The 11,353-nt window shown below is 36.1% G+C and overlaps 1 protein-coding gene and 2 pseudogenes across 1 annotated transcript; 2 read left to right on the plus strand and 1 right to left on the minus strand.

Annotated features, from left to right (window-relative positions):
- Positions 1-1,146: 1,146 nt before the first annotated feature.
- Positions 1,147-1,704, plus strand: LOC149244517 (putative pentatricopeptide repeat-containing protein At3g23330 pseudogene; annotated as a pseudogene).
- A 25-nt stretch (positions 1,705-1,729) lies between these two features.
- LOC149244518 (putative pentatricopeptide repeat-containing protein At3g23330) lies at positions 1,730-2,982 on the plus strand. The gene is made up of 3 exons (XM_089371564.1): positions 1,730-1,921; positions 2,043-2,747; positions 2,893-2,982. Exons 1-3 carry the CDS (start codon positions 1,730-1,732, stop codon positions 2,980-2,982), a joined length of 987 nt encoding a protein of 328 aa, XP_089227690.1.
- Positions 2,983-7,240: 4,258 nt separating this feature from the next.
- Positions 7,241-9,968, minus strand: LOC149244519 (cinnamoyl-CoA reductase-like SNL6; annotated as a pseudogene).
- Between the last annotated feature and the right edge of the window lie 1,385 nt (positions 9,969-11,353).

An 11,353-nucleotide genomic window follows, 5' to 3' on the forward strand; every position in this document is an offset into this window, starting at 1 on the left:
ATTATAACCCATAACAATACAATTAAAAAATAAATTTAAATATTATTAATACTAATAATATAAAAAAATGATTTATTACTCAGAAAAAAACACAACCTATCAACAACTCCATTAGAAAAATCCCTATTTAAAATATTAAACAATTTCCAATTTTTTTTTAATATAAAAACTATTAAACCAAATTAAAATATTTTGTTTGTTCTTTCAATATTGCAATCTCAATCTAATAATACATAAAACTACATTCCCAATAAAATTATAACCTTAGAAGTTTCTTAATAAAAAACTAATTTCTAACAATAAATCTAAAAATCTTTTCAAACATAAAAAAGAATAAATAAATTTGCATTTCTTTAATAATAAACTTAAAAACGTTGTCTTATATAAAAAAAATTGCCATTAATGGAAATTGATGATACATACAATTAACCGAAATTGTCATCAATTTATAAAATCCCAATATAATTTTTTAACTTCACGATGCAATGACGACGCCACAATATGAATGTACTTCAAATCTGTGGACACACTTTATTCATTTCATAGATTTCATTCAATTCATTTATAATATGACCAAACTCATTTACTCATTTATAATATGACCAAACTCTCCGGAGAGCCGGAATGACATCTCTTTTATTTATTTATTTGAAGGCGGCTTCGGTTACACTTGCCGTATTTTATTTCCAGATTCTACTTCTTCCTTTACCCTTTAGGGGTTAGGGTAGCAGTCGCATTTCATGGGTTGGACACACCAAAGTTTCGGGTAAACGGTTTTATGGATAGCTGGAAACAGTTATAAGCTTGCTTTTCATTTACATATTATTATTACGTCGTAACGTGTTTTCTTGAAATGAATTGCGTTAAGCTGTAAGGTGTTTCTTTTTGAAGTGAATTGGCCCAGCTGTCCTCGTGTCCTATTGTTCACAAATCCATGGATTTGTGATGTTAGACTATTGAACAAAGTTTGACCGTTGATAAAAAACTGAAACGGTTCATGAAACTGAAACGGTCTATGTAAGATGTGGAAGCCTGGCGGAAACGGTTCATGAAACTGAAACGGTCTATGTAAGATGTGGAAGCCTGGCGGACGCTCGGAGAGTTTTTATCAAATACCCAAAACGTGATGTATGTTCGTGGACTGTGATGATCGCGGGTTATGCCAGGCAGAGGGTAGCCCACGAGGCTTTAGGGTTGTTCTTCCTCATGCGGCGAGAAGGCGTCCAACCCAATAAGTTCACATTCGCCAGCGTACTCCCTGCTTGCGCCGACTCTGCAGACATCAGAGAAGGACTGGACATTCATGAAGAGATCAAAAGAAGCGGATTGCAGAGTGATGTATTTGTGGCGAATGCCCTGATAGATATGTATGCAAAATGTGGCAGCATAGAGGATGCACGCTATCTGTTTGACAAAATGTGTGAACGAGACGTCGTATTCTGGACAGCGTTGATTGCAGGGTATGCGCAGAATGGGCAGGCAGAGGAGGCCATGGAGCTTTTCAAGAAAATGTGGCTTGTGGGTATGAAGCCAAACTCCAAAACATATGCCAGTGTTTTGCCGGGATGTGCCGATCTGGAACAGGGTATGGAAATTCATGGGGAAATAATCAGAAGTGGTTTCCAGTCTCATGTTTTGGTTGAAAGTGCCCTTGTAGATATGTATGCAAGATGTGGGAGGCCATTTGTTTGCCAAAATGCGTAAACGGGATACCTTGTCGTGGGCAGTGATGATTGCAGTTGTTACGCGGAACGGCTGGGATGAGGAGGCCCTGAAGCTTTTCCGAGAAATGCAATTGGCAAGTGTGAAGCCAAACTCGAAGACATTCCAATGTATTCTCCTGGCATGTGCCAATTTGGGAGCTCTGGAACAGGGTATGGAGGTACATGAAGAAATAAATAGAAGGGGATTCCAGTCTGAGGTATATGTGGGCAACTCCCTACTAGACATGTATACAAAATGTGGGAAAATGGACAAGGTACGTGAAGTATTTGACCAAATGAATCTCCGAGACATCATATCCTGGATGGTGATGATTGTAGGGTATTCCCAGAATGGGCATGCCAAGGAATCCCAAGGAATCCCTGAAGCTTTTCCAGCAAATGCAATGGGCTGATGTGAAGGCGATAGCAAAAACATTTGCTGGTGTTCTCTCAGCATGTGCAAAGTTGGCAGCATTGGATCATGGTATGGAGATCCACAAGGAAATAATTAGTGGGGGAGTGCAGTCTGATATCTTTGTGGAGAGTGCCCTGATAGACATGTATATAAGTTGCGGGAGTATAGAGGAGGGACGCAGATTATTTGATAAAATGCCATTACGAGATGAGGTATCTTGGACAGTAATGATTGCAGGTTATGCACAGAATGGTTCGGGAGAAAAATCCCTGAAGCTTTTCAAAGATATGCAACTGGCGGGTGTGAAGCCGACTACAAAAATCTTTGCCAGTGTTCTTTCTGCATGTGGCAACTGGGCAGCTTTGGAGCAAGGTGTAGAAATCCATGAACAAATAATTAGAAATGGCTTTCAGCTGGATGTCATTGTGGTCACTGCCCTATTAGACATGTATGCAAAATGTGGTAGCTTAGACAATGCACGCCACCTGTTTGACATGATGCGACATCGAGATGTTGTCTGTTGGACGACCATGATTGCAGGATATGCCATCCATGGCTATGTAGGTGAGGCCATCAAACTCTTTGAAAAAATGAAAGCCTGTGATGTAAAACCAAACCATATCACAATGGTTTGTGTTTTGTCTGCTTGCTGTCATGCAGGCCTAGCCTATGAGGGCCTTCAATACTTCAAATTGCATGAGGGACTATTATCACATCATACCTGCGATGGAGCACTACTGCTGCATGGTTGACCTGATTAGCCGTGCTGGGCAGCTAGATGAAGCAGAAGGCTTTATCAATAAAATGCCAATCAAACCCGATGCATCTGTTTGCTTGGAGCCTGCAGAATACATAACAATATAGAGTTAGGAGAATCCGTGGCAAAACACCTTTTTGAGTTGGATGTGAGAGATGCTGCACCTTATGTGCTTCTTTCAAACATATATGCTATGGCATCTCTCAAACATATATGCTATGGCAGGTAGATGGCGTGGCTTTGAAAAGGTTAGAAAAATAATGAAAGTCAGAGGAGTTAAAAAAACTCCTGGATGCAGTTGGATCGAGGTCAACAAACAGGTGCATGCCTTCCTTCTGGGTGAGAGGTGACATACATGACCAAAGAGGTTATAGAGATTGTTTTCAGAGATGAAGTGAACAGGGTATGTTCTGATCTAGTTTTCAAGGCTGTATGCAAAAATGAGGAGCAGACTTTAATTTATATAGCAAACGACTTCCATACTTCCCTCACTCAAAAGCCCAAGTGGTCTGCAAAACTAGAGATATGAATTCCCTCTACCCACCTTGCATTGTTCAAAACATAAAGATAAGCTTCATTCTTAGGACAAGGAGCAAGCATTTTCACTCAACGTGTTTTAATTAAACCAATGAAATTGTTATCATAACTGTCAAATAATTCAACTCCAGTCAACAGCCTTCTCATTCACTCTGCAAGACGTCGAGTCATGGATACCTTGTTAAATTGCTACCAGTCTCAGATACCATTCTTTTATTTAATTCGCCTCAGACTTATCACTGAGATTACATGCCCTAACTGTATCATGCAACTTCTGAGGTGGCCGACTTATGAGGGACAAAATGTCTATTCCTTGTCGTGGCAAAGGAATAAATATAGATCCAAAAATATCTAATCACATGGTGCTTGCTACGGGTGTGCTTTGAATCTCCTCTAGGGTAACTACAACAAGAAATTCATCAATCCTGCAATCAACATATGTTAAACCTTGGAGAAGTTTCCTAGCACTCGTTTTCTCCCCTTGGTCTTTAAAAGATTGTCCATGGTAATCATGGAAGTGGCAAAGTTACATGAATACATTTACTGGCCCAGCATGCAAGCTGGGGAGTTTCAGATCCAGCTCAATGATACATTTAGCATTACGAGCTAAACCAAATACATTGTTGATTATACTAGAATAAATTGTTTATTCTGAACAGTTTGGAGAGCCCTCGAAAGTTAGTGTCTTTGATGAGATTAGAATGACAAGAAAAGGAGTGACCTTGGCAATAGTCCTGTCTTGCTAACATGCTGTTTGGTGGACTTAGAAGTCTCCCTATTTGGATGAGTGAGGAATGAAATGTAACTTTCACAGAAATTTCCATTTCAGCAATAACCAGATGCAATGATTGGTTGCATTGTTGAATATAATTGGAAAATCTTGAAATATCATCAATGATGTTTATCGTCCTGCTAATATTGTTGTCCATGTCTGACTCCCAAGTATCGTCCTGCTAATATTGTTGTCCATGTCTGACTCCCAAGTTCTCCAAGTCATCTTTTTTTCTTTATTGCTTTGTTCCTGTTATCCTTTGACTTGCCGGGGTAGCTAGAGAATCAATTCACTTGTGTTTTGTATCAGAACCAACAGTTCCATAAATGAGATCTATGGAATTTCCATGGACATTTGCCAGAGATGTTTTTAACATACTTAGCTGACCCTTGTGATGTCAGGTGTTTGGGAGAGAGAGATTATACCAAACTGTGATGCACTCTATGTTCTTTCCTCTCACACATGATGATGTTGCTTTTTGGATGTGGGTTGTGATATATGGTAATCATTGGTATATTCTATACTGGCTCATAACACTTTAAATTCTTGTCTTTTACCATGTTGTACCATGGTTTGTTCATAATTTACCTCTAGATAATGTATCACCTTATGAATCAAGTTGAACTACTAGAAACCAAGGTAGGTGTTTTACATCATTTTCCCTACTCATTTTGCACACCCCATCACTTCATCAACATTTTCATGCATTATCATCACTTCTTCCATGCTTGAGTTATCATATGTATTGTAGCAAGGTTCAAAATAAAAAGGAAAATTATTAGGTATAAGAATGTCTAAATAAAAATTAAAGAGCTAAAAAAAATGCTTGAGGTAGAAGCAACTAAAGTCACATCATGCACATGACACATGCTGCCTTGCTATAAAACCCAGGTTCTCCCAGCCCCATTCTCAGATTAAAAAGAAGGAAAGAAAGAACTAAGCATATAAAAAGAGAAAAAGAAAAATAATCTCTACCTCTTGAAACATCATTTTCCTTGTACCACATTCACCATCATCACTTGCACCCTATTTAGAATCCTACGAAATACATCTTGTCTTTAAGGGTTTTCACATGTAATTAAGGTTAACGATGTCCACACGATGGTCAAGTTAGGAAAGAGTTAAAGATTAAATTAATCATAGAGTATTAAGAGATTTCACTTGATTGTAATGATTTGAATTTATGAAGGGAACGATACAAATTTATAACCAAAACATAGAGATATAGTGAAATTAAACTTCTATTAATAAATGGAAAATGTTGAAATTGTATCAATGCTATCTCTATCTTTGAATGGAAATTGATGCAAGTAAAAGGAAGTAAGAGTGCTGGCCCTGTTGTGGCCAGCAACAACCCCCCTTTTTATTTAGTTTTAAAAATAAAGCTAAATAATTGGGGACCCTTCTAAAAAATAAAAACTAGTGCTTATCTTTCCCTTAGTTTATTTTCAAGATATATGTGAAAAAATTAATCAATCCCATAAAAAAAAGTAACAAAGTGATATTTCCTTATATAGTTGAAATGTGAAATGTGAATTAGTTACTTTATGTAAATTTAATATTCTTGAAATTTAAAAGTTCAAATTTATGGAGAAATATTTGAAAGTAAAAACTACTTACAGAAAGCAAGTAGACTCAATTAGTTTTTAAAAAAGTGAATTTATTTATATATTTAAAAATATATTTTTAATAATAATAAATTATTTAAAATATTGACAAATATAAAATAAAAATTAGTAACTTTAAAATTATAAAAAAAAAGTGAGAATGTTTGTAGAGTTTGTTTTAATCCCAACAAAAATTATTCATAAGATATATAAATAGTTTGTTTTTTATTTAATTAAGAAGCTTTTCTTTCATGTTATAAAATATATTAATGAACCAAAACCCAAATATATTAGAAAAAGAAATGGAAATTTACCTTCCATTAGCTCTAAAAACCGAATCCATTCCATACTTTAAATAATAAAAAATTAAAAATAAAAGTTCGATCTTCCAAGGCGGAGCAATATTCTATTTTTTATCTTGTAATTGAAGAATTTACCATCCTAATATATAAAGATGCTATCAATTTATAAGAAAATATAGAGACAGACAAAAAAAACAGCCCTTTTGTAACAAAATTGCCACATATAAGCGAAACATTACACACTCCATAAAACAGAAAAAGTGTAACTTCCCATTCCATTCATAACACCGCTAACGCTTAAAAAGTGTAACTTCCCATAATGGTAAAACAAACAGGAGAAACTTTCATAATAAAACATAAAAAGTGTAACTTCCCATTCCATTCATAACACCGTTGACGCTTAAAAAGTGTAACTTCCCATTCCATTCATAACACCGTTGACGCTTAAAAAGTGTAACTTCCCATAATGGTAAAACAAACAGGAGAAACTTTCATAATGATAAAACAATTCCAGAGTGTGAGGTATCCACTTTTTATTCACACACAAAACAACCCATCAACAAAGCTTGCTTTCACTTTTCCTTGCAAGGAATCATGAATTTGATTTTACTTCATAAATTAACCAAAAAAATAAATTCATATGGTAGAGAGCCTTAGTCACATCCTTAAACTTCAACGCTGGTCGTTATGGAAATCGACTTAGGGCTATTGCCAACTATCAAATGGAAATCGACTTAGGGCTATTGCCAACTATCAAATGAAGACTGGTGCTCGTAGTGAAGGAAATCGACTTATTGCCAACTATCCAATAAACCTTGAAGCGAAAATTGCGTTACATTATGTAAAAAAATGGATATAGTTTGAACATGTGAACTCCCAAAGTTTTCTTGTGCCCCTCATTGATGGTTGCTGTTAAGCTATAACATGGGGAAAAGCTCCCCCCTTCCCTTACAGTTCGTTGCTTAGGGTTGCACGGTTTCCATATCCAACCATTAATCCAGTCAGCTTCTTATTACTCAGACGCTCTTGGCAAACCGTCGAGTCTTCAAATATGTTCCCAAATTATGAAAAAAATCAAATAAATAATGAATTCATGACTATCTTTGGACAGTATCTATGTATGATTAATTTCATTGTGACATAATAGCTAAGATAAAATATCATTAGGTAAGCAACCCAATCTAAATCTTGAAGATACAAAATCTTCAATGATTTTAATATCTGAAGAATAATTAATTGCTCTGTACCTATCAGGGAACGGTATCAGGTGTTTCAAACTCTGTGCTAAATTGACAACATCTTCTCCATTATTAACTATTTGATTGAAACATATATATCTCCCATAGGTAGATGGATCTTCATAAGCACATATATGTGCATCCACTAGAAACCTTATGTCTACACTAGCTAAAGTGCCCTTCTCGTACATTTGTGCAGCCCCTGCAATCACAAAGACTAGCCACTGTAAATAAACTAGCTAATATTTTGCACTTCCGTAGATTAGATCCTCTCTAAGGGATTACTATACCATATTTGTACGTTCTAGAGCAGAGTCTATTTGATATGCAGATCTCTTACCCTCACCTTTAAGATATGCAATGGTAGATCCTGAGCTTTTGTATGTGATACCAGGTCCCACAGTCAAAGATGAGTTGATTGTCACCATATTCAACCCCTTGTCCATGGCCATCGCCCATGCAGCCTTCTCTGATAGTGTCTTGGCTAATGCGTACCACAATTGTGAAAAGGAAATATTGTGTAATTAGAACATAATACCACATATCACTACAAGGTTCGGAACACTGTTATTAAACTGTACAGCTTTGAACTCCACAATCTTTGAGAAACACCCAAATTTTATACATATGCCACTTCAAAAAAATGATGAATATTGCACCACAATGTATTTAGGTTCTCTCTGTAAAAATATATATACTTAGCACAAAGCCATTTTAGCCCTGATTCAGTATGCACCAAAGATTTAGACAAAGGTTACATATCTAGACTTTCTCATTATTTGATGAATCTATAACCTGGGCAACTTCAAAGACAAAAATGAATTGGATATGGATTGTTGCATATAGAGAAGATATATGCACTCTGTTGTCTATGATGTGGTATCACTTCAGCAATCTTAAGAGGCAAAAGATCAATTGGATATGGATTATTGCAGGGTTATCTGCAATATGTAGCATGTATTATCATTTGAGCAATTTTAAAAAGCCAAAAGCTAATTGGATATGGATTCATGGACTGAAAGAAGCAAGATGAATATGTAGCATGTATTATCATTTGAGCAATTTCAAAAAGCCAAAATCTAATTGGATATGGATTCATGGACTGAGAGAACGCTGAAGCAAGATGCATTGTATAGCTCAGTAAAATGATGGTGGACAAACTAAAATATGAAAGAGTCAATTGGATTTATTTCTTTAGATTGGAAGGAGAAATTATGCTTTTCCCCACCCAGATACAATTGTTACAAATGTCATGTTTAGCTCATATTAAATATACTACTGTCATGGATTCCATCACCTTGGAAAACTACTATTGTAGCTGGCCTTGAAAAACTGTAGATGCAAATGTTGAAGTTATTTATTAGATTAGCTAATCTGATCAAAGCAACTTTAGATGCAAACTTCTGAGTTACTTACTAGATTAAGCAACTAATCAGACCAACGCTATCGAACATACCATTCAGTTAGATATCATTAACAAGTTAAAAGGAAAAAGTGATAAACCAGTCCACTTTACTTAGATTGTATACTAAACTTAACATTTTGTCATTTAAAAATTATATATACAGACCTTCAATTTCTTCGAAAGATTTGCATCCCTCCAATGCTTCTCATCAAGGGAATTAACCTTGTAGTCTCCATCTTCTCTCCAAATTGCTGCAGCCGCAGAAGAAGTGAACACAACTTTCTCAATGGTCTAGGTCTGAGCACAAGCTTCCAGTGCATTGTGGGTTGCTTGTACTTCAATTTCTACCATCACTTCCTGTATTACACAAGTCCACATCTATCAATATTCAACCCTTCTAATACATATACCAAAATGCCCACATCTTTAATTCAAAGGTTCACTAACTTACATCATAACCTGCAGCACTCTGAGGGTGTTCAAAGCTATAGAACAGACCAGAACAACCCTTGAGCGCATCAGTAATGCTCTGATAATCCAAGACGTCTACATAGAAGATCTACAATCGATCCCCATGCAATTTTCTGAGAGACTCAACTTCGCCTGCCACCATTTAAAATCATCAATGAAGAATGCCAGCATACTATAAGTTCAATAAAAAAGAAATGTGAAAACCTTCATCTCAATTTCAAGGTGACTGGGAATTCAAAATAGGGATGGGATGGCACAATTTTCCTATATTTATTCTTAGGGGTTTGAAAAAAAGGTAATGCATCAAACTTGGGTTAAAATCTTAAATTCATAGATTCATCTTAACGTGAAATTTATCAAGAAACTACAAAATCTTGTTCTCTTTTCAATAAATAAACATACCAGTGTCTCTCTGCATAGTGGCGTGCACTGAATAGCCTCATTGCAGAAGGCCCTGAACAATCCACAAGCCTACATAACTGGACGCATCCATGATACAGACGACCTTGCCATTGCCCTCATAGGGGTTCAAACCAGAGGAACACCAACATGGCTGCTCTCTCCACAAATCGTTTTTCTGAATGCAGGCCTGCAAGAGAGAGACATAAGTAAAAGAGTATGCGTGGTCGACCATGGCAGGAGCATTCACTGGATTCATGGAATTGGCTTCCGTGTGAAGTTGAATGGCAGGGAGTAGTCTACCCAGGCAGAGGAATTGGTGAGGGAGCAGCCTGCGGGTTATTTCCGAATTCAAATTCCATGGTGAATTAACTTCCCAGCAGCAAGACACGATGGAAATCGGAATGTCTGTCAGGGACCTGTCAGTCGTCAACATTGATGCGGAGGGTGGTGGAGGGCAGAGGAATTGCCGGCGTCCGGAGCCGGAGGTTTTTCCGGGCGGCGACAGAAACCAGGCAATTCCTCCGCTTGGGTAGAGTACTCCCATCTAATTTGTTGAACTTCAACCTTGGGAACTAAGACGGATGCTGACTCTTTTTTCTGTGTCATTTGTTTCTTCTTTCTAAATGATGATGTGCCCAACCACATACTAGCACTTACAGTAATATATTCATCTAAATTTGTCATACGTTTGCTTAATATTTTGTGCACTGTATGGGTTGCGATAGCTTTTTAATTTTTGTACTCAGACATTCTTGCAAAGGGAATGTGATGGAATTTTTATTTTTGTACTCTTAGACACTCTTGGTAGTGCCAAATGGTACTTTGAAATATTGTTGTTATAAACTAATAGCTACATTGCACAAGCATCTAGAATGCCGAAACATTGGGAAGGTGGATATGATTGTTTATAACATCAAAGTTTCTTCACATTGCACAAGTATCTAGAATGCAGGACATTGGGAATGTGGATATGAGGATTTAGAACAGTGAAGTTCCTTCCAAATTTACAAGAAACGTCAGGTTGGGAGTGGCAATACTATAAATTAAATAATTATGAAAAAATATTCTAAATCACAATACATCTTATAGTGAGTAGTGCATTGATATATATCATATTTCAATTTATAAAATGTTTGAAGGTATTACTTACCAATGTTCAGATTACATTCTTACTCTGTTTGAAGGTATTACTTACCAATGTTCAAATTACATTCATACGTTGTTTGAAGGTATTACTTACCAATGTTCAGATACATTCATGATAGATGAATATAATCCACGTATATTTGGTTAAATTCAAAACTGACTGAAATATAATGCCAATATTGGAATGTTATGCTTCTTATAAATGCGTATATTCTACTATTTATGTCAATCAAAATGTGGGCTATTTCTGAACTATTTTGTCTCCGAGGAATGATTCATATTTTAGTATTTAAATTTTATTTCAATCAAATGCCTCCTATCCGTTGGAAATGCAATATGGTATATACTATAGTAGATTAGAATTTACTATGTTAGTATACTCAACTATTCAACAAGTTACAAGTAACAAAACTCAGCTACTGTTTTCTATAACTAAAGCCTGGAAAGTAAACTTCACATGTTAGTATACCCAACTATTCAACAATTAACAAGTAACAAAACTCAGCTACTATTTTCTATATCTAAAGCCTGGAAAGTAAAATTCACACGTCATGTCATAAGCTATAATATTTTGGCTTTAGCAGACCACATAGGGAAT

The sequence above is a fragment of the Pinus tabuliformis genome, chromosome 8 (assembly GCF_031772625.1).
Source record: "Pinus tabuliformis cultivar Carrire ecotype Pingquan chromosome 8, CPIR1, whole genome shotgun sequence".
NCBI classification, from domain to species: domain Eukaryota; kingdom Viridiplantae; phylum Streptophyta; class Pinopsida; order Pinales; family Pinaceae; genus Pinus; species Pinus tabuliformis.